Source organism: Pseudophryne corroboree, chromosome 5 (assembly GCF_028390025.1).
Source record: "Pseudophryne corroboree isolate aPseCor3 chromosome 5, aPseCor3.hap2, whole genome shotgun sequence".
NCBI lineage: Eukaryota > Metazoa > Chordata > Amphibia > Anura > Myobatrachidae > Pseudophryne > Pseudophryne corroboree.
This window is the reverse complement of record NC_086448.1, coordinates 307401289-307428721: the sequence shown is the minus strand read 5'-3', so window position 1 is coordinate 307428721 and position 27433 is coordinate 307401289. Positions and strand designations below refer to the sequence as shown.

Sequence of the window (27433 nt, the reverse complement as noted above, 5' to 3'; positions counted from 1 at the left end):
CGGGTGACCCGCGGACCCGACACATACCAACTTGGACCCCGGGATCACTTTGACCCACACCTCGGGAACTGGCTGCGGGAGATTCCGGCCCCACGATCCTCCAAAGGCCAGCCACACGGCCCGTGTCGTCTGGAGCGGACACTGCCGAGACGCACGCACAATCGAGGTGCGGAGCGTCACCGGGAGACGGGACTCATCACCTGCCTGCACGAACATGCTGGTAGGTTCTCCCCCCCCCCCCCCCCCCCCGCGCACCCGGAGCGGCCCTGTCTCACTGCACCCTGGGGACGACGCACGGGGATAACACAGTAGTGCCCCCACTCACTGTTTCACAGCCAACTACACAGTGTTGACCTGAGAGCCCGGACCTGCGGTGCATTCATCCCCTGCTGTGGAGGTGCTGCAGCTGAAATCAGTAAGGAGGAGAAACTCTCACTTAAAAATCTCTATCAGGGTGACAGACCCAGGCAGTCGTGTAGTGCTGGAGCTCCTGCCTGAGGCACCTATATTTCCCTCCTGTGGCGACTCCCTGAGTTGCACCCTTTCTTCAGACTTTCTTATCCTATAACGGGGGGATAGCGGAGACCCCCCCCTCCCTTACCGCTGTTGTTCCTGCTCTTCTGAAAAGGGGGTACATTAAACACCACGATATGTTGGCGGACATCCGGCTCTCTGCAACTACGATACTCTACCCTTAACATCATGGTGCCTGATCTTTAAATTACAATGATCTGACCGAGCCACGCTGAGGGGAACACGTGATAGGTCGCCTGTAAGTGGATATTCAATTTGATGATAATTCCTTCTGACTACGCTTAGCACCGTGCCTCATGACGAGAAGACGTTCTACCAAGAAAGTGTCAACTACTCCAGCCGACTCATCCCAAGCCAAGGCTTTTCGGACGCTATTCCGGCCACCAGTAACTGACTCTACCTCATCCACCCCTTCCTCGTCCTCCTTACTCTCCGGAGCCATGGCCGGTAATATGGCTGAGGGGCTCCCTGCTCTCCTTCCGCCATCTTCTCCTGTGGTGGAGTCCTCGGATTTATCTACCATTCTCTCCAAATTGCGGTCCCTTCCCACCCAACAGGACCTGCAACAAGACCTTCAGTCCATGGAACAACGGATACAAGATTCCATTCAGACTCGTCTCTCTTCCATACAGTCCGATGTCAATCAGGTCGCAGATAGAGTGGTAACGTTGGAAGATTGCTCTGAGAGGACGGATTCTAAAATATCTGATCTCCATGATCTCATCTCTCGCCAGTCGCGTTCTCTGATAGCCATGGGCCGCCGACTCGATGACGTGGACAACAGGGGATGCCAGAATAACCTGCGAATACGGGGATTACCTGAAGACGTCGCACCCCAAAACGTTGAATCTGCTCTAACCAAAATATTCAATGAACTTTTGGGAGCGGACTCTGACTACCAGATGGTGTTTGACAGAGCACATCGGGCCTTGCGACCTAGAGGGACGCCGACGTAACAACCCCGAGACGTTATCTGCAGACTCCACTACTTTCAGGAAAAGGAGGAGATTCTTAGAGCAGCCAGACGAGCACCGGACATTACTTTTGAGGGCCATAGGATACAAATCCTTCCGGACCTCTCGTGGTCTACCTTACAACAGAGGCGTATACTCCGCCCCCTCACAGATGAACTTAAAAACCGTAACATCAAATTTCGGTGGGGATTCCCATTATCTATCCAAGTGACCTACAAAGGAACCCTTTTTGTCCTACAGGAATATGATGGCGTTAGGGACTTCTGCTCAGCCCTGGATATCCCGGCTCCGAGTCTCCCTAATTGGCTGGACCCGTTTGAACTTTCGTTGTCTCCTTCGCTCCAAATGGAACGGTGGCAGAGTCCGTAATCCTCGGAGGCGGCGACTGAATGATACGCTCGAGGAATCTGCAACCGTTCCTGCTACTACAGTTGCCACAGATGACACGGGATGACGGAGGCGGGCAGGACCTCCAGTTACAATTTCCAGGGACACGTGCTTACTTGACATATTTAATGTGTTTTTGATATGCTGTTTTCTTTTTTGCGATGTCCTTCCACTGCTGGTTGCATAGTTCTATGCCGGTAACTGTTTGTGCCTGTTTGCCTCCCGTGGTTGCTCAGGTACTGACACTTCCTGCCAAGTTATGTGCTTTGGTTTTTGTTTCTTGGTTCCTAGGTTGTGTCACTTTTATATTAGATTAACGTTACCTGTTATGCCGTTTTGCCTTCAGCACCCAGTGCTTTGCTTGATTTTGTAGTCTTCTGATTCAATTTCTTTTTTACGTGAACTGCTCAGTCCACTGAATAATTTGCTTGTACCTCAATGCTATTTGATGGCGATTGTGTCCCGGTTCCCCTCAGACCCCCCCTTGCTCTGCTATACATTCGTAGATCATGGGCCGTTTCTGGTTTCCCATGACTAGAGTATTGCTGTTGTATTGACAGCTGTTTTCTTTATCTTTTATTGTCTACGTTACTTCCCCCTGTCCTTCCTCTTGTGCTTCCCTCCCCTCCCCCCCCCCCCCCCCCACTTGGATGAGGTATTATGGGCGGTTACTCTTTAAGCAGGGCTATATGGGTGACACGATGATATGGCAGTGCTGGTATTCACTAGTATCAGATCATTATGGCTAATTTAAAGTTAGTATCATTTAACGTAAAAGGCCTTAACATCCCCCGAGAAGAGATCCCGGCTTCTACATTCTCTATATACCGACAAAGCGGACGTGGTGTTCCTTCAGGAGACGCACTTTAAAAGAGGCGCCTCTCCGAAGCTACACTCCCGTCATTTCCCGCAGGGATATTATAATGATTTCTCTGGGGCTAAGGCCAAGGGGGTTGCAATTTTATTTGCTAAACATATTAGATTGTGTGATGTATCAGAAATTCCTATTGGAGATGGGACGGGCCTGTTGGTGAAGGCCACTATTGCTGACCAAACTTTTACCTTTGTTAACCTTTACCTCCCTAATCAAGGCCAGATCCATTTTATGAGGGAGGCGTTGGAGCTGATAGAACAGTCTCTGGCAGGGGTATTAGTGATTGGAGGCGACCTTAACTGGGCATTGGAGCCTCTCCTAGATACTTCAACTGGAGCACCCAGATCCTCATTAAACGATGTTAGACGCTTTAAGTCAATTCTACATGATTTCCAGCTAATGGACACCTGGCGCCTGCTCCACCCCAAAGATAGGGACTACACGTTTTATTCTTACCCGCATAATTGTTATACCCGTATCGACTATCTCTTTGTGGATCATAACTCCCTTGATCTTCTTGTAGATGCCACAATAGGTCAAATAGTTGGCTCTGACCATGCCCCCACTACTCTTATCCTGTCTTTGCGCCATCCTCCCCCGCGCCAATGGCGTTGGCGCTTTAACGAGCGATTTCTCAGAGACCCAGACTGTCGGGCCCAATTAGAAAGTACTATAGAGGATTATATTGCTTTTAACATGACTGACGAGGTCTCCCCAATGACTGTGTGGGAAGCCCATAAATGCGTGATTAGAGTTGAATGCATCCAACTGGGCTCCCTCCTCGAGAAACAAAAAAATTACTGTCGGGAAGCCCTACTTGCTAAAATTAAAAGACTGGAACTCATGCATAAATCCACACTAACTTCCAATGTGTTAGCAGAACTGCAGGAAGCTCGGTCTTCCCTTAATAACTTGCTGAATGAAGGCACCCGCAGGGCGTTCCATTGTTGCAGGCACAAGTTCCATAGGTGGGGTAACAAACCTGGGAAGCTTCTTGTCCGCGCTCTTCGTGCCCAAAGATCCCTCACCTATATTAGGGAGATTAGGGACTCCTCTGGTGTGCCCCATGCTTCGGACGGTAAGATGGCTGAGATCTTTCAGGCGTACTATACGAAACTCTATAATTTGACATCTCTGCGCTCCCAATGTGAGCAGTCAGTACATGGGAAGGCAGTAGAGTATTTCCTAGAAGAGATTAATTTCCCGTCCCTCTCCCCAGCTATAATTAAAGCCCTTGAAGACCCTTTCACAAACAACGAACTTGTGTCCGCCCTGAAGTCCTCCCCGTCTGGTAAAAGTCCGGGCCCCAACGGCCTCCCCATATCTTATTACAAAACTTTTCAAGATAAACTTCTCCCTCTCCTGCTCCGCGCTTGCAATTCTGTCTCTCCGAGGGCCCCCTTTTCAAACCAGTCCTTAGAGGCACACGTCACGGTCATCCCTAAAGACTGGAAAGACCCATCACTGCCATCCAGTTAAAGGCCAATCTCCCTCCTTAATGTTGATATTAAATTGTACGGTAAACTCTTAGCGATCGGCCTGTGATTGTTGCTGCCGACAATGACACACTCGGATCAGGATGGCTTCGTTCGCAGTAGAGAAGCGAGGGACAACACCATAAGAGTGATTGACCTGATAGCCCATGCAAGCTCCGCTAAGGCTCCCATGATGCTTCTCTCCATAGACTCTGAGAAAGCCTTTGACCGCATCGACTGGGTCTTTATGGAAAAGACGCTGCGACGATTGGGCCTTGGGGAAGTGTTTTTGCAAAAAATCTTAACGCTATATCAAGCTCCCTCGGCGCGGGTGAGCAGAATACTTTCTGACCCGATGGACATCTCTAATGGGACTAGACAAGGATGCCCGCTGTCGCCATTGATATTTGTTATCTGCATGGAGGCTCTGGCTAGGGCCATCCGTCAGAACCCTGACGTCACTGGCTTGAAGGTGGGTGAAACGGAACACAAACTTGCATTGTTCGCGGATGACCTTCTGGCGGTCGTTACGAACCCTGCTATATCCCTGTCTGGTTTTATGAAAGAATTTTGCACGCTTTGGAGCATTATCCAATTTTAAGATTAATTATGCTAAATCTACGGCCCTTAATATCTCTCTCCCCGCTGACTTAGTCTCGTCTCTGAAGACTATGTTTCCCTTCACCTGGCACCCCTCCCACATTAAATATTTAGGCATTTTGATCCCCTCCTCCCTTTCGACTACTGTCACTCTAAACCACCTCCCTTTATTGCGTAAGCTGCATAAGGAAATGTCGCAGTGGCTTCAACAGAAGTTCTCCTGGCTAGGCCGTATGAGCATTGTGAAAATGAATATCCTGCCAAGGCTGCTATATCTTTTCCAGACCATCCCCTTAAAACTCCCCCATCAGTTTTTGGTAGACACACACAAAGCTATTAGTCGATTTGTTTGGGGGGGCAGGAAGCCCAGGTTCAAGCATTGCTACCTATTCTATAGGAAGGCTCAGGGGGGCCAACAGCTGCCCATGGTTTCGACATTATCAGGCCACGATTTTGAATAGGATCTTGGATTGGTCGCGACTTGGTGCCAGCTCTAAGCAGTGGGTTGACTTGGAGAAACGGTCCTCGGGTCTGCAATTGCAGGCAGTACCCTGGCTTAGGACCATTGGCCGCTCCCCACACCTGACGGTTGGGCCCACCTTAGCTCTATGGAGAACACTGCGATATAGACTGGGTCTTTCTTCATCAACTTCCCTGCTTCTCCTGCTTCTTGACAACCCACTGTTTGGGCCGGGTATGGGTGGAGGTGCGGCCGCCAGGTGGAAACAGACAGGCTTGACTAGGGTAACACATTTGCTCTCTGGGGGGAAGATCAAAGCTTTTGATGAACTCAGGGAGGGCACTGATATTCCTGCGACTGACTTCTGGTTCTATCTCCAAATTCGTCACTTTACTTTGTCTCACAGGCCAGCCGCTACATTGACTAGCAGTATTACACCTTTTGAAGCAATGTGTTCCCAATCTTCTGAACCCACACATGTTGTATCGGGTATATATAAGATATTGCTACATGGACGTTTCACAGGAGATCCCGCTTTCTGCACGAAATGGGATGCTGATCTTGCACCTAGAGGGATACATATTAATTGGAAGAAACACTGTGAAATTATGTCCCGTTGCTCTACAAGTTTACAAGTAATTGAAACACAGTATAAACGGCTTACTAGGTGGTATCGATGTCCCTCCCTTCTGCATAAGTTCTTTCCTTCAGTATCCCCCTTGTGTTGGAGATGTGGAAAGGACCGTGGTACCCTTATTCATATATGGTGGGACTGCCCCCTGATCTCTACCTTTTGGGGCCAGGTTATTCAAATCTCCAAAATCCTGGGGTTTCGGGCTCCTACTGGGATTGACTTCTGGTTGCTCTCCCACACTACAATTCCACTAGCAAAGTACAAACATTCCCTTCTCAAGCATCTAAATAACGCAGCGAGGGCGGTGGTACCGGTCCACTGGAAGTCTCCGGCCCCCCCCAGAATATGGGAATGGTTCCAGCGAATAGAATTTTATAGAACAATGGAGGATATTTTTCATTCAGTCCTTGACTCACATGCCGATTATGTCGCCACATGGTTTTCTTGGTTGGAATTTAAATCTACCTCCACCTACAAAGACCAGATTCCACTAGACCAGAGGTTCTCAAACTCTGTCCTCGGGAGCCCACACAGTGCATGTTTTGCAGGTAACCCAGCAGGTGTATTAATTACTCACTGACGCATTTTAAAAGGTCCACAGGTGGAGCTAATTATTTCACTTGCGATTCTGTGAGGAGACCTGCAAAACATGCACTGTGTGGGCCCCCGAAGACCGAGTTTGAGAACCTCTGCACTAGACTCACCATGATACCGCTTTCTGATGTAGTCCGCCTCACTGTACGGAACCCATACTTGCACCTAGTTAAGATTGATTAGCTCACCCATTCCCCTTCCCTGACTTTACCCCTTTTCCCCCCACTACCCTTTGTCTTGTCTTTCGTGTGGACTCTAGATGTTCTATGCTTTACTGGTCTAACGACCCACATGTTTATACAATGTTGTACTGTTTGTAACATCTTTGTTTTTACTGAAAAACCAAAATAAAGAATATATAAAAAAAAAAAATTGATTGTGGTGCTGCATTTTGGGTAGTTTGAGGTGAGTTGTACCAAGTTATAGTTATGTACTATGCCAGATTACCGGTACACACACCATGCTCGAGTTTAATTTTGCGTGGATTGAAAAGTGCCGGCGAGAGGATTTGTTCTCGCACCCATCCAGGGGTGTGAGCAGAAATGCGACAAAGGTGCTGTCGCGATGCTGATTTCTGCCCTTAGCGTGGCAGAAACAGCATCGCGCTGAGCACTTTAGAAGGAGAATGACGGTTCTCGCGTCAAAACACCCTGTTTAGACCGCGAGAACCTTCCTTCCCCGACATGACAGAACACTGAATTTAATAGCAGCGAGAGCAAATTCCTGGCGCTATTCAATCCGCACAGAATTGAATCGAGCCCCATGAAGACTTTAATAACTGTTCTGTCCTTCATTAATATTCATGGCGCCGCATGCAATATTGTCTGGTTGGCCTTCAAGCACGGCTGACCGGAAGATGACGCATGTGACTCGCGGAAGCATGTGATAGCGCATACACACTAGGCGATATGCACAATTTGTCATGCCAAATACGGCATATTGTGCCAATATCTGCCTAATGTGTACCCACCCTTTGACAGTGTTAGGCAACCAGATACAATTGGTAGCCACACTTTGCACTCCTCTAACCTTTACACGGTGCCACACATTACCCTTAAATCAGGGGGACACATTTCTTCTCACAGCCTCCTGTGGTGGTAAGCAGAAATGTGTAAAAGCTCTGGTTTGGGTACCCTAACATGGAGTTTGGATGGGTTTAGCCACTATACATGGCTAAACCTGGTCTGATTGGGCACAACAAGCATGATAATTACAATGTAGTGAGATAAATTTTCATGACCTGTTGGTGGCAGGGAATGTCAAGAGCAATGTGTTGTTAATTAACCAACCTCTGGAAAGAGAAGTATATTTTTTATTTATTTATTTTTGCTGAATACCGAAGGTATTCACATGTCTACTGGCAATTCCTTATTCTTTCCATTAAAAGAGTACCACAAAACCAAATCCTCTGAATAGTCTGAACTTTTAATTCAATACTCTGAATGAATAAAGCCTGGCACGCCTTTGTAAATGTGGTTCTTTACTTCCTTTCTTTTATTTAATCTTGTAAATGACGTCTCACACATCTAATCCACATTTGGAAAGGGATGCCTCCAATCCGATTCAATACTAGTCTGTATTACTATCTTCTCCCGCAAATCCGTGCAGTTTGTGACATGATAAAATTGCATTTTTTGCTGAAGTTTTGCACTGATGGTGCAGTGGAGACCAGCGATGGTCTCCCCTGTGTGTAGGTAACAGCTTCTATTCCTCCATTACCATGTAGATCAGGGGTGGGGAACCTCAGGCCCGAGGGCCGTATAAGGCCCTCAAAGCCACTTGATCCGGCCCGGCTCACCTAAACGAGAGTAGATGCCCAGCGCCCGCTGAGATTTTACCACCAGCGGGCGCCCAGCTTCTCAGCAGTAGCTGGAGGCAGTAGCTCACTCCTGAGCTCCAGCTTCTGGCTCAGGCAGTGTACATATGTGGCTGTGCGGCGCTATTGGAGAGACGTCATGACATCTCCCATAGTTTCGAGGAGAGGGAGGGCAGCGGTCCGGAAGCAGGAGCAGGGCTGGTGAGCATTGTGGGTTTTTTCCGTGTGTGTGTGTGTGTGTGTGTGTGTGTGTGTGTGTAAGCGGCACTACTAGGGGGCATAACAAGTGACTGGAGGCAGGCTAATTTTTAAGTTGATAATTTTTGTATGGCCCCCGAAGGATTTTAGAAATATCCGAATGGCCCTTGGTAGAAAAAAGGTTCCCCACCCCTGATGTAGATCATGCTACACCTGTAAAGTATTGTAGCTTGCGGTCAGATACTTGCCTGTCTGCAGCCTTACTGGGAAAGAAAAATGCTCTTGAAATTCTATGCATGCATATTTACTTTGACACCAACAAACCAGAAAGGGACCAAACCCTCCCCTTCATGTACAGAATACAGCTTGCATATAATTCGAAGATAGTGTGTGTGTGTATGTATGTATGTATGTATGTATGTATGTATGTATGTATGTATATATGTATATATATATATGTATGTATTATACACACACAATCCAATTGGCGGCACTCCCAAGACTTTTATCAAGAACTTGTTCTTGATAAAAGTCGTCAGACTGAAACGTTGGACACTGAGACGCAGTTCGTCTGTTTATTTAATAACATCAAGCCTTGGGAGTGCCGCCAATTGGATTGTGTATTAGTTGAGTCACTTTGGTCTCATGGATGGCACCTGAGCAGTATGTGTTCCTGGACAGTAAGTGAGTGCCGGTACAATTGTCTTTTTTTTTTATATATATATATATATATATATATATATATATATATATATATATATATATATATATATATATATATTAGTATAGGTTTGTGTATATGTATGTGTGTGTGTGTGTGTGTGTGTGTGTGTATGTACAAGCTCACGTATATCAAGGTAAAATAATACCGGCTCCCATCTCCAAGCCCCCACAGCAATGCTTCCGGATAGCACCTAGCAGTATATATATATATATGTTAGTGTGTGTGTGTGTGTGTGTGTGTGTGTGTGTGTGTGTTCACGCTAGGCTGTTTTAGCAGGGCGCTGCGCCCTGCCTGGTTTTTTTTTTTTTTTTTTTTTTAAGGGCAAAATCCGCCCTGCCCTTTCTGCGGCGCCCTGCTAGAACAGCCACCCGATTCCTGCCCTCCTGGCATGTAAAGATGACATGCGCATGCGCGCGGCATCCATTCACTGTGAGAGAGCTTGGGGGAAGCCTAGCACCTCCGTAGGTGCTGGGCACGCCCCCAACAGTGACGCCGCCGGCCGCCCACGCCCCCTGTTTTAACATCTGTGGGCTGAACCGCCCACTTTTATTACGTGAAATGGCCACGCCCCTTTTTCGGTGCACACGCTTGTGCCCCTCCCAGTCCGGCGCCCTGCCCGACTTCTAGAGGTGAACGCTAATTAATTTAATTAATAAATAAATATATTTATTTGAAAATCAAAAGCTTCACTAGTGAGGACTTGGCAACCATGCGACTTTTAAACTTAGCCAGTGTGCTTCCATCCTTTCAAGCATGCAGTCTGATTGTGTTAATCAGTGTTTGTATATCTACTTGCATAGAAGTAGGTCAGCGTACAATGCATTTTAGTCTGTTGAAGCCCAGCTCTTTATGTCAGAACATGACTTCATGCTTCAAAAACGTGCAAGACAAAAGAATGTTTGCATTTGCCCGTTTCCATGGCTGATTTTGTATTTATCTCTGCAAGCCTTTTGATCTGTCACAGATATAACATTCTGTTATTTTATTACCACCTGCATTTTTTTTATTCTTACACAGGTAATAACTTAGTTTAATTGAATTAAAATGGTGACTTAATGTTAAGTTGCCACTTTCTTGGTGATTTAAATACATTAAATGTATCTCTGTGTACAGGATCTTTTGTCTGGAGGCTCATCAAAAGTAAATAGTTGCTGCTTAGTGATCATGTGCTATATGTAGTCTGTTCCAGTCACTGTGAGGAGCACCGTCACACCAGATAATGACGGAATTGCCATTTGTAGTTGTGAATGGGTTTGTTTAAATATGCTTTGCTAGGTTTTACAGAAGGTAGCCAAAATCTGTTAAATGGCTTTTCCAAAATGTTCAAACATCTTGGATAAGTTTTTATAACTCTGTTCAACTTACATGGAAAAAATAATTTCTTAGAACATTTAAGTGTTTACTGTTGTTTAGAATGACCTCTTGGCACAATTGCTGGAGAAAGTAATACATACTAAAGTTGTTGAGTCACTTAACAATGCATGGTTTTGCCTTGTGAGCTTTTGCCCCTTTAAAAAAAAAAAAAAAAATGCCGGAACAGCCGCCATCCTGCACCTTCAGCGATCTGACTCCATTACATCCCGCCGAACATGTTTATGTTCCAAGACACTCTTAACCACATGGTTTGAGATCTTCTAACCATTTGTGCCTTCAGTCAGCATACTGACATATAAAGCTAGCTTTTCATTGCTTTAAATCTCATGATTTTCATGTGTCTACAACTATACTTCAAAGGATACATACACTTTTTAATTGATTTATTTTTCATTATTTATTAAACCAGAAAGCCTCGTCTCCATGACTCTCTAATCCTGAGTACTTTACTTAACATGCAGCTGCTGAAGATATATCAAGTGCGCTGTTTGTAGGGCACAGCATCCTGTGTGTCCTTTATACTGGATGGTACATTATATTGTCGGCCAATGCTGTTGGTTTGTGAGGCTGAAACATGGCCGCTTCCTTTCAGGTCTGCTTTGCCTATAACGTAGATTGGGACATCTAACTTATTTTGCAACTTTTTTTTTTTTTCTGCAGAGGAAAATTTGCTGTGGTCCGGAAGTGTATAGAAAAAGATACTGAAAAAGAGTTTGCTGCAAAGATCATGAGAAAACGAAGAAAGGGTCAGGATTGCCGAGTGGAGATCCTGCATGAGATTGCAGTGTTGGAGCTAGCAAGAGACAACCCTTGGGTCATCAAGCTACATGAGGTGTATGAAACGGCTACTGAAATTATCCTTGTGTTAGAATAGTAAGTAAAGCTTCTTTGTACTCTGTGTTTGACTGCTGCCATTTACTTAGTACAAGGCGACCATTTTAAATGTACAAGAAAATACATTACTTGTGTTGTCTGGTTATGTTTTATCACTAGTCCTATAGTGCTGGGCAACCACGTTGGTACACTATAATATCAGGATACATCAGTGGGGACTATGGACTGTGGGATCCTGCAGCATTAGGAGGGCAATGCACAGAGACCTATCAGGAGACAATCTGAGTCAGTATGAAGACCCACAGAGTCCCATGGAGGGTTGACCTCCCACAGATGCTAGCTGCTTATGCTGATGGGATAAGCCATGTGGAAAGCTGCTACCTCTAACAGAGTTGTTTATACTCCAGGCCAAGCATTGGAGCATTTTTGGACTGCGGGTGCCACTAGAGTTTAGTTTCTCCCTAACCAGCAATACCAAAGCATGCAAGAGAATTGTTGGGGTACTCCCAGAGGGGTGTGGTATATATGGTCGACATTTATCATTTACACACTGCTGAAATGTCCTAGCAGTGACTTACATGCTCCCAGCGGCATCTGTGTTTCCAGTAGTCTTCTGGGTCCTGGCGGTCACATGTGGAGCAGTTCAGACACAGTGGCAGTTCTGGTAAGTATTTTTCCTAATCTCCTCGTTCTGCAGCCTAACCCCAATGTCTGCATTCTCAGAATATCAGGATTTCAGATGTTGATATTATGAACAGGTTGACATTCTTATGGTGACATTTCAACATGTCGCTATTGTGACTGCGTTCCCTCTAGGGTCATACTGGAAACAGAATATGGCTTTGTTTTAAAGTTGACCATATTTTTGTTGGTGGTCATTCTTTCATATCTTGTTTTGCTGTGGTTTCTACCTTTTTTTTATTTAGGCTCCTTTTTTCCTTTTGCAACTTTGCAGTTTGCTTGTGAAACTAATGCTAAATCATAGTGCATGTCCTTCGTGCAGATATTATTTGTCCTGTAATCTCTGCGCTTTGTTACAATAATCTGGGTTAAATATTAACATGTTCTCATGCTTGGTAGTCGTGAGCAGGCATATGATGCACACAGTGCTGGCCTTGCCTATGACAACTGTATTCCATTGCCACAGGGGTTAATGTAGTGAGTTAGGCCTCATGCGCATTTGTACATAGAGGACTTTTGAAGTATAGTACGTTCTAAGCATTGTGCACTAGGCATCCTTTGTAAGGTGCCTTTCACACCTGACTTCTTTTGCATTTAGCTTTGTACTTCAAGATCTGTAGCTTCCTCAATTTTGAAGTCTTATGGCAAAAATGAAAGCGTGAAAGTAAATCCTGCCTGTCTCCTGACGCACTCTTCAAAGAGTATACAGCAGTACTACACCCTTAATATTTTAATTTGTTGCCAAGGGTAAGCTTTTCAACTGTGGCCAGTGGATGTTGCCGTATATCCCGTTCTACAGCATCATTCACTTTGTGTCATTGGGTACTAAATAAACTGAATGAAAAGCTGTCTGCGCTGTGGTCTAGTAATGTCAAGTGCTTGCCGTGGCAGCCGTTTAATACCAGTACACCCATTTCAAACCCAGTTCATATACAGGTGATGCTAACATCAATATCTTGAATTTCTCATACGTCCTAGAGGATGCTGGGGACACTTCAAGAACCATGGGGTATAGACGGGATCCGCAGGAGACATGGGCACTTTAAGACTTTCAAAGGGGTGTGAACTGGCTCCTTCCTCTATGCCCCTCCTCCAGACTCCAGTTTAGAATCTGTGCCCAGGCAGACTGGGTGCACTCTGAGGAGCTCTACTGAGTTTCTCTGAAAAGACTATGTTAGGTTTTTTATGTTCAGGGAGAATTACTGGCAACAGTCTCCCTGCTTTGTGGGACTTAGGGGAGAGAAGTCAGACCTACTTCTGTGAGTTTAAAGGCTCTGCTTCTTTGGCTATAGGACACCATTAGCTCCTGAGGGTCTGATCGCTAGGTATGCCTAGATGCTCGTTCCCAGAGCCCGCCGTCACCCCCCTTGCAGAGCCAGAAGTCAGAAGACAGGTGAGTAGAAGAAGATCAGAAGACTTCAGTGACGGCTTTGAGGTACCGTACAGCGATCGCACGCTGCGCGCCATGCTCCCACACACAGCGGCACTACAGGATGCAGGGGGGGGCGCCCTGGGCAGCATTTGAGCCTCAATAACTACCTGGCAAGAGCGGACTAAGTGCCAGGGCACTGTCCGGACCCCCGCAAGTATACATTTTTTTTTTTTTTTAAAAGAGCGGGTCTGAAGCGCGCCATTACGGGGGCAGGGCTTAGCCCACACAGCCCGGAGCCATTTTCTCTACACAAGGCTGCAGAGACGCTGGTCCACTGCTGTACAAGTAGCAGGGTGCAAAACAGGGGGGGGGGGGGGGTTATTGGTTTTGGTGCATTGGGGGTTAGTGGTTTTGGTGCATTATATGTAACTTATAAAAGCGCTGCAGGTCTGGGATATCTTCTGTGGTGTTTTCAGACTGGGATTAGGCGCTGGGGTGTGAGCTGGCAATACTCCCTCTGTGTCTCTCTGACAGGCTTACTGTGGGTCTGTCCCCTATAGGTCCAGTGTGTCTGCGTGTGGTGGGTGCACGTGTGTCGGCATGTCTGAGGCGGAGTGCTCTTCCCAGGAGGAGACTGTTAGGGACACAAACGGCTGTGGGAGTGACCCTGTCGGCACCGACGACACCGGATTGAATGTTTTTAGTGCCTTGAATGCTAATGTGGCTCTGATAAATAAAGATTGGACAAATCTGAGTCTCAGAACCAGGCTTGGAAGAAATCCGTAGAGGATGTGTTGTTTCAAGTCCAGACCCCCTCGGGGGTCACAAAAACGTTCATTTGCCCAGCTGGCAGACACGGATACCGACACGGACACTGACTCAAGTGTCGAATATAGTGATGCCAGATTAGATCCAAAACTGGCAAAAGGCATTCAGTACATGATTGTGGCTATAAAAGATGTATTACATTTCACTGAGGACCCTACTGTTCCTGATACTAGGGTCTGTATGTATAAAGGGAAGAAACCTGAGGTAACCTTTCCTCCCTCTCATGAACTGAACACGCTTTGTGAAAAGGTTTGGGAAAATCCTGACAAGAAGTTTCAGATTCCCAAAAGGATTGTAGTGGCGTATCAGTTTCCCTCTGGGGATAGGGAAAAATGGGAGTCACCCCCCCCCCCCATTGTGGATAAAGCTCTGTCACGGCTGTCCAAAAAGGTGGCTCTTCCGTCCCCTGACACGGCAGCCCTAAAGTATCCTGTGGATCGTAGACCGGAAAATACTTTGAAATCCATTTAATGTCACCACGGGTACGCTACTCAGACCAGCCATTGCATCTGCGTGGGTGAGTAGTGCTATCGAAAAATGGGCAGATAACTTGTCATCTGAAATGGATAGGGATAGCATTCTTTTGACACTAGGTCATATCAGGGACGCTGCAGTCTACCTAAAGGAAGCTGCGAGAGATATTGGCCTCTTGGGATAGGGATAGCATTCTTTTGACACTAGGTCATATCGGGGACGCTGCAGTCTACCTAAAGGAAGCTGCGAGAGATATTGGCCTCTTGGGATCACGGGCCAATGCCATGGCAGTCTCAGCTAGGAGAGCATTGTGGATTCATCAATGGAATGCTGATGCTGACTATGGAGTCTCTACCGTATTAAGGTGGTGTATTGTTTGGTGACTGCCTCGCTGATTTGGTATCTACGGCTACCGCGGGTAAGTCGTCATTTTTACCTTATGTGCCTGCACCGCAAAAGAAAGCACACTATCAAATGCAGTCCTTTCGGCCCAATAAATACAGAAAGGGCCGAGGGTCTTCCTTTCTTGCTACTAGAGGAAAGGGAAAAGGTAAACTATCACCGGCTGTGGCCAGTTCCCAGGAGCAGAAGTCCTCCCCGACTTCTGCCAAGTCCACTGCATGACGCTGGGGCTCCTCTGCGGGAGTTCGCACTGGTGGGGGCACGTCTCAGGCTCTTCAGTCAGTTCTGGGCTCGTTCGGCCCTGGACCCATGGGTCTTAGAAATAGTGTCCCAGGGGTACAAACTGGAGTTTTCAAGACGTTCCCCCTCACCGATTTTTCAAATCTACCTTACCAGCTTCTCTTCCAGACAGGGAGGTAGTATGCGCCGCAATACAAAAATTGTGTCACAATCAAGTCATTGTCTGGGTTCCCCCGTCACAACAGAGAGAAGGCTTTTATTCGAGCCTGTTAGTGGTCCCGAAGCCAGACGGCTCAGTCAGACCAATCCTGAACCTCAAATCCCTCAATTCCTACCTAAAAAAAATTCAAATTCAAGATGGAATCTCTCTGGGCAGTGATCTCCAGTTTGGAGGAGGGGGATTTTATGGTGTCAGTAGACATAAAGGATGCCTACTTACATGTTCCCATTTATCCCTCACATCAGGCTTACCTGAGGTTTGCAGTTCGGGATTGTCATTACCAATTTCAGACGTTGCCGTTTGGTCTGTTCACGGCTCCGAGGGTATTCACCAAAGTAATGGCCGAAATGATGGTTCTCCTACGCAAGCAAGGAGTCACGATTATCCCGTACTTGGACAATCTCCTGATAAAGGCTAAATCCAGGGAACAATTACTGCAGAACATTACGCGATCCCTGACAATTCTGCAGCAACATGGTTGGCTCCTAAACTTGCCAAAATCACAGTTGGTTCAGACGAGACGGCTGTCGTTTTCGGGAATGATTCTGGACACAGAATTACAGAGTTTTTCTTCCAGTGGAAAAGGCTCTAGAAATTCAGAACCTGGTCAAACAAATCCTGAAACCACCAAGAGTATCAATCCATCAATGCACTCTGTTGCTGGGGAAGATGGTGGCGGCCTACGAGGCCATTCAGTTTGGCAGATTCCATGCCAGAGTGTTTCAGTGGGACCTGTTGGACAAGTGGTCCGGGTCCCATCTGCACATGCACCGAAGGATAACCCTGTCTTCCAAGACCAGAATCTCACTCCTGTGGTGGCTGCACAGCTCTCGCCTCCTAGAGGGACGTAGGTACGGGATCCAGGACTTGATCTTAGTGACCACGGATGCGAGTCTCCGAGGCTGGGGAGCAGTCACACAGGGGGAAAACTTCCAGGGAAGATGGTCAAGCCAGGAAATGTGACTACACATAAACGTTCTGGAGTTAAGGGCCATTCACAACGGCCTTCTACAAGCGGAACATCTTCTTCGCAGTCAGTCTGTCTTGATTCAGTCGGACAACATAACAGCAGTAGCGTACATAAACCGCCAGGGCGGACCAAAGAGCTGAGCGGCTATGGCAGAGGTCACAAAAGTTCTCTGTTGGGCGGAAAGGCATACAAGCGCTCTGTCGGCAATCTTCATTCCAGGAGTGGACAACTGGGAAGCAGACTTCATCAGCAGACACGATCTCCATCCAGGAGAGTGGGGTCTTCATCAAGAGGTCTTTACAGAAGTGACAAGTCTTTGGGGAATTCCACAAATAGAGATGATGGTGTCTCGCCTCAACAAAAAAACTTCAGAGATGATATTCCAGGTCGAGAGACCTTCAAGCAATAGCAGTGGATGCCCTAGTGACACCTTGGGTGTTTCAGTCGGTATACCTGTTTCCTCCACTTCCACTCATTCCAAAAGTGATAAAGATCATAAGAACAAAGGTTCAAGCGATCCTCATTGTTCCAGACTGGCCAAGGAGGGCTTGGTATCCGGATCTTAAGGAATTACTCATAAGAGATTCTGGCCTCTTCCTCCGAGGGAGGATCTATTACAGCAGGGGCCGTGCGTGTTCCAAGACTTACCGCGTCTTCGTTTGACGGCTTGGAGGTTGAACGCCGGATCCTAGCCCGAAAGGGTATTCCCAAGGAAGTCATCCCCACTCTTATTCAGGCCAGGAAAGGAGTAACGTCTAAACATTACCACCGTATTTGGAGAAAATACGTGTCTTGGTGTGAATCCAAGAAGGCTCCTATGGAAGAATTTCGGTTAGGACGTTTTCTCCATTTTCTACAAGCCGATGTGGATGCGGGCCTAAAGTTGGGCTCCATTAAAGCACATATTTCAGCCTTATCGGTTTTCTTCCAAAAACAATTGGCCTCCCCTTCCAGAAGTTCAGACTTTTTGTGAAAGGCGTGTTGCACATCCAACCTTCCTTTGTGCCCCCTGTGGCACCGTGGGATCTTAACGTGGTGTTGCAATTCCTTCAATCTCATTGGTTTGTACCTTTACAAAAGGTGGAGTTGAAATTTCTCACTTGGAAAGTGGTCATGCTGTTGGCCTTGGCCTTGGCATCCGCCAGGCGGGTGTCTGAATTGGCGGCCTTGTCTCACAAGAGCCCTTTATTTGATCTTCCATGAAGATAGAGCAGAGTTGGGGACTCATCAGCAGTTTCTGCCGAAAGTAGTTTCATTGTTCCACTTGAACCAACCTATTGTAGTGCCAGTGGCTACTGATGCCTTGCTGGAATCAAAGTTTCTCGACGTAGTCAGAGCTTTGAAAATGTATGTGGCCAGAATGGCTCATTTTAGGAAAACTGAGGCTCTGTTTTGTCCTGTATGCTCACAACAAAATTGGGGCTCCTGCTTCCAAGCAGACTATTGCGCGCTGGATCTGTCATACGGTTCAGCAGGCTCATTCTACGGCTGGATTGCCGTTACCGAAATCGGTGAAGGCCCATTCTACCAGAAAGGTGGGCTCATCCTGGGCGGCTGCCCGATGGGTCTCTGCTTTACAACTTTGCCGAGCGGCTACTTGGTCGGGTTCAAACACCTTTGCGAAGTTCTACAAGTTTGATACCCTGGCTGATGAGGACCTCATGTTTGGTCAATCGGTGCTGCAGAGTCATCCGCACTCTCCCACGCATTCTAGAGCTTTGGTATAAACCCCATGGTTCTTGAAGTGTCCCCAGCATCCTCTAGGACGTATGAGAAAATAGGATTTTAATACCTACCGGTAAATCCTTTTCTCTGACGTCCTAAGTGGATGCTGGGACTCCGTAAGGACCATGGGGAATAGCGGCTCCGCAGGAGACTGGGCACAACTAAAGAAAGCTTTAGGACTACCTGGTGTGCACTGGCTCCTCCCACTATGACCCTCCTCCAGACCTCAGTTAGAATCTTGTGCCCGGCTGAGCTGGATGCACACTAGGGGCTCTCCTGAGCTCCTAGAAAGAAAGTATATTTTAGGTTTTTTATTTTACAGTGAGATCTGCTGGCAACAGACTCACTGCAGCGAGGGACTAAGGGGAGAAGAAGCGAACCTACCTAACTGGTGGTAGTTTGGGCTTCTTAGGCTACTGGACACCATTAGCTCCACAGGGATCGACCGCAGGACCCGACCTTGGTGTTCGTTCCCGGAGCCGCGCCGCCGGCCCCCTTACAGAGCCAGAAGCAAGAAGTGTTCCGGAAAATAGGCGGCAGAAGACTTCAGTCTTCAACAAGGTAGCGCACAGCACTGCAGCTGTGCGCCATTGCTCCTCATGCACACCTCACACTCCGGTCACTGATGGGTGCAGGGCGCTGGGGGGGGGGCGCCCTGAGGGCAATATAAACACCTTGGCTGGCAAATCATCACAATATATAGTCCCAGGGCTATATATGTGATAAATTACCCCTGCCAGAATCCATGAAAAAAGCGGGAGAAAAGTCAGCCGAAAAAGGGGCGGGGCTATCCCTCAGCACACTGGCGCCATTATTTCTTCACAGTGCAGCTGGAAGACAGCTCCCCAGGCTCTCCCCTGTAGTTTTCAGGCTCAAAGGGTTAAAAAGAGAGGGGGGGGCACCAAATTTAGGCGCAATATGTGTATACAAGCAGCTATTGGGGGAAAAATCACTCAGTTATAGTGTTAATCCCTGCATTATATAGCGCTCTGGTGTGTGCTGGCATACTCTCTCTGTCTCCCCAAAGGACTTTGTGGGGTCCTGTCCTCAGTCAGAGCATTCCCTGTGTGTGTGCGGTGTGTCGGTACGGCTGTGTCGACATGTTGGATGAGGAAGGTTACGTAGAGGCGGAGCAGAGGCCGATAAATGGGATGTCGCCCCCTGTGGGGCCGACATCAGAGTGGATGGATAGGTGGAAGGTATTAACCGACAATGTCAACTCCTTACATAAAAGGCTGGATGACGTAACAGCTGTGGGACAGCCGACTTCTCAGCCCGCGCCTGCCCAAGCGTCTCAAAGGCCATCAGGGGCTCAAAAACGCCCGTTACCTCAGATGGCAGACACAGATGTCGACACGGAGTCTGACTCCAGTGTCGACAAGGTTGAGACATATACACAATCCACTATGAACATCCGTTGCATGATCTCGGCAATGAAAAATGTGTTACACATTTCTGACATTAACCCAAGTATAACATAAAAGGGGTTTTATGTTTGGGGAGAAAAAGCAGCCAGTGTTTTGTTCCCCCATCAGATGAGTGAATGAAGTATGTAAAGCGTGGTTTCCCCCGATAACAAACTGGTAATTTCTAAAAAGTTACTGCTGGCGTACCCTTTCCCGCCAGAGGATAGGTCACGTTGGGAGATATCCCCTAGGATGGATAAGGCGCTCACACGTTTGTCAAAAAAGGTGGCACTGCCGTCTTAGGATACGGCCACTTTGAAGGAGCCTGCTGATAAAAAGCAGGAGGCTATCCTGAAGTCTGTATATACACACTCAGGTACTATACTGAGACCTGCAATTGCCTCAGCATGAATAGGGCTGCTGCAGCGTGGTCTGATACCCTGTCAGATAATATTAATATCCTAGACAGGGATAATATTTTGCTAACATAGAGCATTTTAAAGACGTCGTCTTATATATGAGGGATGCACAGAGGGATATTTGCCGGCTGGCATCCAGAATTAATGCAATGTCCATTCTGCCAGGAGGGGATTAGAGACCCGGCAGTGGACAGGAGATGCTGATTTTAAAAGGCACATGGAGATTCTGCCTTATAAGGGTGAGGAATTGTTTGGGGATGGTCTCTGGGACCTCGTATCCACAGTAACAGCTGGGAAGAAAAAAATTTTTTTTACCTCAGGTTTCCTCACAGCCTAAGAAAGCACCGTATTTTCAGGTACAGTCCTTTCGGCTTCAGAAAAGCAAGCGGGTCAAAGGCGCTTCCTTTCTGCATAGAGACAAGGGAAGAAGGAAAATGCTGCACCAGACAGCCAGTTCCCAGGATCAAAAATCTTCCCCCGCTTCCTCTGAGTCCACCGCATGACGCTGGGGCTCCACAGGTGGAGACAGGTGCGGTGGGGGCGCGTCTCGGGAACTTCAGGGACCAGTGGGCTTGCCCACAGGTGGATCCCTAGGTTCTGCAAGTAGTATCACAGGGATACAAGCTGGAGTTCGAGGCGACTCCCCCTCGCCGTTACCTCACATCAGCCTTGCCTGCTGCCCTCGGAGAAAGGGAGGTAGTACTGGCGGCAATTCACAAGCTGTACTTCCAGCAGGTGAAATCAAGGTACCCCTCCTTCAACAAGGCCGGGGTTACTATTCCAAAATGTTTGTGGTACCGAAACCAGACGGTTTGGTGAGACCCATTCTAAAATTGAAATCCTTGAACACTTATATACGAAGGTTCAAGTTCAAAATGGAATCGCTCAGGGTGATTATTGCAAGCCTGGAGAATTTCATGGTATCGCGGGACATCAAGGATGCTTACCTGCATGTCCCTATTTACCCTCCTCACCAGGATTGTCATTACCAATTCCAGACGTTGCCGTTGGTCTGTCCCCGGCACCGAGGGTATTTACCAATAATTATCCCGTACATGGACGATCTCCTTATAAAGGCGAGGTCCAGGGAGCAGTTGTTCGTCGGAGTAGCACTATCTCGGGAAGTACTACAACAGCACGGCTGGATTCTGAATATTCCAAAGTCGCAGCTGGTTCCTACGACGCGTCTACTGTTCCTGGGTATGGTTCTGGACACAGAACAGAAAAAAGTGTTTCTCCCGGAGGAGAAGGCCAAGGAGTTGTCATCTCTAGTCAGAGACCTCCTAAAACAAATACAGGTGTCGGTGCATCAATGCACGCGAGTCCTGGAAAAGATGGTAGCTTCTTACGAAGAAATTCCATTCGGCAGGTTCCATGCGAGGATCTTCCAGTGGGATCTGTTGGACAAGTGGTCCGGGTCGCATCTTCAGATGCATCGGCTGATAACCCTGTCTCCAAGGGCCAGGGTGTCGCTGTTGTGGTGGCTGTAGAGTGCTCATCTTCTAGAGGGCCGCAGATTCGGCATACAGGACTGGGTCCTGGTGACCACGGATGCCAGCCTTCGAGGCTGGGGGGCAGTCACACAAGGAAGAAACTTCCAAGGACTATGGACAAATCAGGAGACTTCCCTACACAAAAATGTTCTGGAACTAAGGGCCATTTACAATGCCCTAGGTCAGGCTAGGCCCCTGCTTCAACACCGGCCGGTACTGATCCAGTCAGACAACATCACGGCGGTCGCTCATGTAAACCGACAGGGCGGCACAAGAAGCAGGATGGCGATGGCAGAAGCCACAAGGATTCTCCGATGGGCGGAGAATCATGTGTTAACACTGTCAGCAGTGTTCATTCCCGGAGTGGATAACTGGGAAGCAGACTTTCTCAGCAAACACGACCTCCACCCGGAGAGTGGGGACTTCATCCAGAAGTCTTCCAAATGATTGTACACCGTTGGGAAAGGCCACAAGTAGACATGATGGCGTTCCGCCTCAACAAAAAGCTAAAAAGATATTGCGCCAGGTCGAGGGACCCTCAGGCGATAGCTGTGGACGCTCTGGTAACACCGTGGGTGTACCAGTCGGTGTATGTGTTCCCTTCTCTGCCTCTCATACCCAGGGTAATGAGAATAATGAGAGGAGTAAGAACTATACTCATTGTTCCGGATTGGCCAAGAAGAGCTTGGTACCCAGAACTCCAAGAAATGATCTCAGAGGACCCATGGCCTCTGCCGCTCAGACAGGACCTGCTGCAGCAGGGGCCCTGTCTGTTCCAAGACGTACCGCGGCTGCGTTTGACGGCATGGCGGTTAATCGCCGGATCCTGAAGGAAAAGGGCATTCCGGAGGAAGTTATTCCTACGCTAATTAAAGCTAGGAAAGAAGTGAACGCAAACCATTATCACCGCATATGGCGGAAATATGTTGCGTGCTGTGAGGCCAGGAAGGCCCCAACGGAGGAATTTCAGCTAGGTCGATTTCTGCACTTCCTTCAGTCAGGGGTGACTATGGGCCTAAAATTGGGTTCCATTAAGGTCCAGATTTCGGCTCTATCTATTTTCTTCAAAAATAGAACTGACTTCGCTGCCTGAAGTTCAGAATTTTGTTAAGGGAGTGCTGCGTAGTCAGCCCCCGTTTGTGCCTCCAGTGGCACCGTGGGATCTCAACGTGGTGTTGGATTTCCTGAAGTCGCATTGGGTTGAGCCACTTAAATCCGTGGAGCTAAAATACCTCACGTGGAAAGTGGTCATGCTGTTGGCCTTGGCGTCGGCCAGGCGTGTATCAGAATTAGCGGCTTTATCATGCAAAAGCCCTTATCTAATTTTTTTTATATGGATAGGGCGGAATTGAGGACTCGTTCCCAATTCCTTCCTAAGGTGGTATCAGTTTTCATGTGAACCAACCTATTGTGGTGCCTGCGGCTACTTGGGACTCGGAGGATTCCAAGTTACTGGACGTAGTCAGGGCCCTGAAAAATATATGTTTCCAGGACGGCTGGAGTCTGGAAAACTGACTCGCTATTTATCCTGTATGCACCCAACAAGCTGGGTGCTCCTCCTGCTAAGCAGACTTTTGCTCGCTGGATCTGTAGCACGATTCAACTTGCACATTCTGCGGCTGGACTGCCGCACCCTAAATCTGTAAAAGCCCATTCCACAAGGAAAGTGGGCTCTTCTTGGGCGGCTGCCCGAGGGGTCTCTGCGTTACAAATTTGCCGAGCTGTTACTTGGTCGGGTTCAAACACTTTTGCAAGTGTCTACAAGTTTGATACCCTGGCTGAGGAGGACCTAGAGTTTGCTCATTCGGTGCTGCAGAGTCATCCGCACTCTCCCGCCCGTTTGGGAGCTTTGGTATAATCCCCATGGTCCTTACGGAGTCCCAGCATCCACTTAGGACGTCAGAGAAAATAAGATTTTACTCACCGGTAAATCTATTTCTCGTAGTCCGTAGTGGATGCTGGGCGCCCATCCCAAGTGCGGATTGTCTGCAATACTTGTATATAGTTATTGCCTAACTAAAGGGTTATTGTTGAGAGGCTCAGTTATATTTCATACTGTTAACTGGGTATAGTATCACGAGTTATACGGTGTGATTGGTGTGGCTGGTATGAGTCTTACCCGGGATTCAAAATCCTTCCTTACTGTGTCAGCTCTTCCGGGCACAGTATCCTAACTGAGGTCTGGAGGAGGGTCATAGTGGGAGGAGCCAGTGCACACCAGGTAGTCCTAAAGCTTTCTTTAGTTGTGCCCAGTCTCCTGCGGAGCCGCTATTCCCCATGGTCCTTACGGAGTCCCAGCATCCACTACGGACTACGAGAAATAGATTTACCGGTGAGTAAAATCTTATTTTCTTAGTCCGTAGAGGATGCTGGGTGTCCGTCCCAGTGCGTACTGTATCTGCAGTTATTAGTTATGGTTACACACGTTGTGTTATGTTTATAGTCAGCCTGTTGCTGATGTTGTTCATGCCATTGACTTGAGTTGTGTTGAATGCCATGTTGTACGGCGTGCTTGAGGTGTGAGCTGGTATGTATCTCACCTTTAGTTTAACAATAAATCCTTTTCCTCGAAATGTCCGTCTCCCTGGGCACAGTTCCTATAACTGGAGTCTGGAGGAGGGGCATAGAGGGAGGAGCCAGTTCACACCCCTTTGAAAGTCTTAAAGTGCCCATGTCTCCTGCAGATCTCGTCTATACCCCATGGTTCTTGAAGTGTCCCCAGCATCCTCTACGGACTAAGAGAAAAGGATTTACAAGTAGGTATTAAAATCCTATTTTTCTAGAGCTGTGTGACCTTCCACCCACATCTCTGGATGTGACGGCATGCTGTTGTATACTGGATTTACTTGTCTTTTAATTAGGTACGTGGAGGGGTAATTGGTGTCTGACATGCAGACCTTAAAGTTGATGATTGTTCTTTCAGTCATTTAACCTTTATAATCCTAGGTGCATTTGACCCGTGGTTTTCACTTAATGTCTCTTGCCTACTGTTTTATAGTTGAACCTTGTCCTGTGACAAAGCCAAATGGGAGACACTGATGATTTAATAACGTACGTGCTATAAAACACGGCAGCTTCTGGGTCTGGAAACTTACTGTATTGGAAATAACTACCGTATATACTCGAGTATAAGTCGACCCGTATATAAGCCGAGGCACCTAATTTTACCCCAAAAACCTGGGAAAACTTATTCACTCGAGTATAAGCCTAGGGTGGGAAATGCAGCTCTAGCCGTACACAGCCCTCAGTGCCAGATATGCCCCCACAGTGCCAGATGTGCCCCCACAGTGCCAGATGTGCCCCCACAGTGCCAGATGTGCCCCCACAGTGCCAGATGTGCCTGATGTGCCCCACAGTGCCAGATGTGCCTGATGTGCCCCACAGTGCCAGATGTGCCCCACAGTGCCAGATGTGCCCCACAGTGCCAGATGTGCCCCACAGTGCCAGATGTGCCTGATGTGCCCCACAGTGCCAGATGTGCCTGATGTGCCCCACAGTGCCAGATGTGCCTGATGTGCCCCACAGTGCCAGATGTGCCTGATGTGCCCCACAGTGCCTGATGTGCCCCACAGTGCCTGATGTGCCCCACAGTGCCAGATGTGCCCCACAGTGCCAGATGTGCCCCACAGTGCCTGATGTGCCCCACAGTGCCTGATGTGCCTGATATGCCCCACAGTGCCAGATGTGCCTGATATGCCCCACAGTGCCAGATGTGCCTGATATGCCCCACAGTGCCTGATATGCCCCACAGTGCCAGATACTTACCCTCCGTCGCTCCCGCGCTGTCTTCTGAATGAGGGACACGGAGAGCGCAGCGCGCGGCTCTCCTGTGTCCCTCCTGCATCTCGGGCGGCAGCGGCGTGTGTTAAAGGAAGTGCCGGTTCGTGCACTTCCTTTAACACTCAGACGCCGCTGCTGCTGGAGATGCAGGAGGGACACAGGAGAGCCGCGCGCTGCGCTCTCTGTGTCCCTCAACGCTGAGTCGATTATAAGCCGAGGTGGCTTTTTCAGCACAAAAAAACGTGCTGAAAAAGTCTGCTTATAATCGAGTATATACGGTACTTAAGTTTATTTTCTCTTCTGTTTTTTTAACGCTCATTCCGGCTACATTGTTTATCACCCTCATCCAAAATTAGTTTGATTCATGTAAATGTGAGTGAAATATTTGCTAGTCTTGTAGTGACTTTTACTTGCATATACTTTTTAGATTTGTGCTCACACACGTACCTGTATAACATTCCCACATGTCACTTGATATAATACCTCTGTGGGACCAAATAAACTTTTCCTGCTAGTCCCGTTGGGTCCTTGCACACTACTATAGAGCAGGTTATCTGGGCCACATAATATTGCTGTGTGGTTTGTTTGGGTTTTTTATTTTTTTTATTTGCACCCTATAATGGTGTTATTAAAAATGAGTGAGGCTATCCCCTTACATCATTAACCACAATAAGCATGAGGTTCTGCTTAATTAAGTCTGTCCTTATGTAGGCTTCACTCTGCCATGGAACATACCGCTCCCGTAGTAAATGAAAGAACTTGGGTGAGAAAAGTGCAGATACATTATGGGCACATTTTTCACTGAATTTTTATACAAACATTCAAAATGAAAAAGCCCAGCCAAAACTGTATATGTATACTAGAGATTCCTTTTCAATCCATAGTTTTTTTTTATTTTATTTTTTATAATATTATTGGTGTGGTTACACAAAGTCAAAAGGAAGTTTGCCCTGATATTCTGATCCGTTCATATTTGCTGAGTTGTGACAGTCTATGACCATTTTCTGTACATCTACCGGGCTCTGTAACAAGTCCATATTACCCTGAGGTTTAGTTAGCGCAGCACTATGATGTTAATAACCCTCCTAAAGAGGAAAGCTAATCACTTGCTTTCACCATTGAATCCTTTAAAGGTGCCTGTATGGTCATCTGTCCGTACATCTATGGCCTGTGTCACTGACAGAAGTGCCAGTTGTCATACAGTATATGCAGTCAGACCAACCACACTTTTTTTGTGACTTAGGGGCAGATTTATTAAGCTCGGTGAAGTGATAAAGTGGAAGGTGATAAAGCACCAGCCAATCAGATCCTAACTACCATGTCACAGGCTGGGTTTGAAAAATGACAGTTAGGAGCTGACTGGTCGATCCTTTATCACCTTCCAATTTATCACTTCACCGAGCTTAATAAATCTGCCCCTGTATGAGAGAAACTTTACCATTACATACCTATGCAGAAATGGTTGCAGGATCAGCTTAGCAAAAGTTAATAGTTGCTTTCTTTGTTAATAATCCACTTTCCTATATTATAGCTACCAAACCCTGTATGTTGGTCTTATTTGCAGTAGCTTGCAATTAGCTTCTTTCCCCCATGTGCCCAGATTAGAAGAATGGCTGCATTGTGGGCTGTTTGTGCATTGGCTCTTTGCCCAGTGCTCACCCACCAAACACAAACAATTTGTAAAACAAAACTACTTTCATTATCGGCTATTCCCTGGGTGCTTCACACGCCATCCCACCACTGCAGCTGATCTCCTGCTAACTCGCACGTCCTGGGTCACGTTTCGCTAGATCTGATGAACTCCCTGGTTCCTGTTGCTATGGTGTGAATATTTCTCCTGTGGGTAAAATTGTTGTTCTGATATATGGATATATAGATGCTGACTTCTCATCGGAATATAAGGGTGTAAAGGTCAGGCTAGTGTAGCTTTCCAACGTTTCTGACT

The 27433-nt window shown here is 47.4% G+C and overlaps 1 protein-coding gene across 1 annotated transcript in view; it reads left to right on the top strand.

The window, feature by feature from the left end:
• Window positions 1-27433, top strand: part of STK17A (serine/threonine kinase 17a) — a 70451-nt gene that overhangs the window by 19692 nt on the left and 23326 nt on the right. Inside the window, exon 3 of the mRNA XM_063922465.1 lies at window positions 11305-11517. Coding sequence (XP_063778535.1) covers window positions 11305-11517 — 213 coding nt within the window. The remainder of the gene's footprint in view (window positions 1-11304; window positions 11518-27433) is intronic.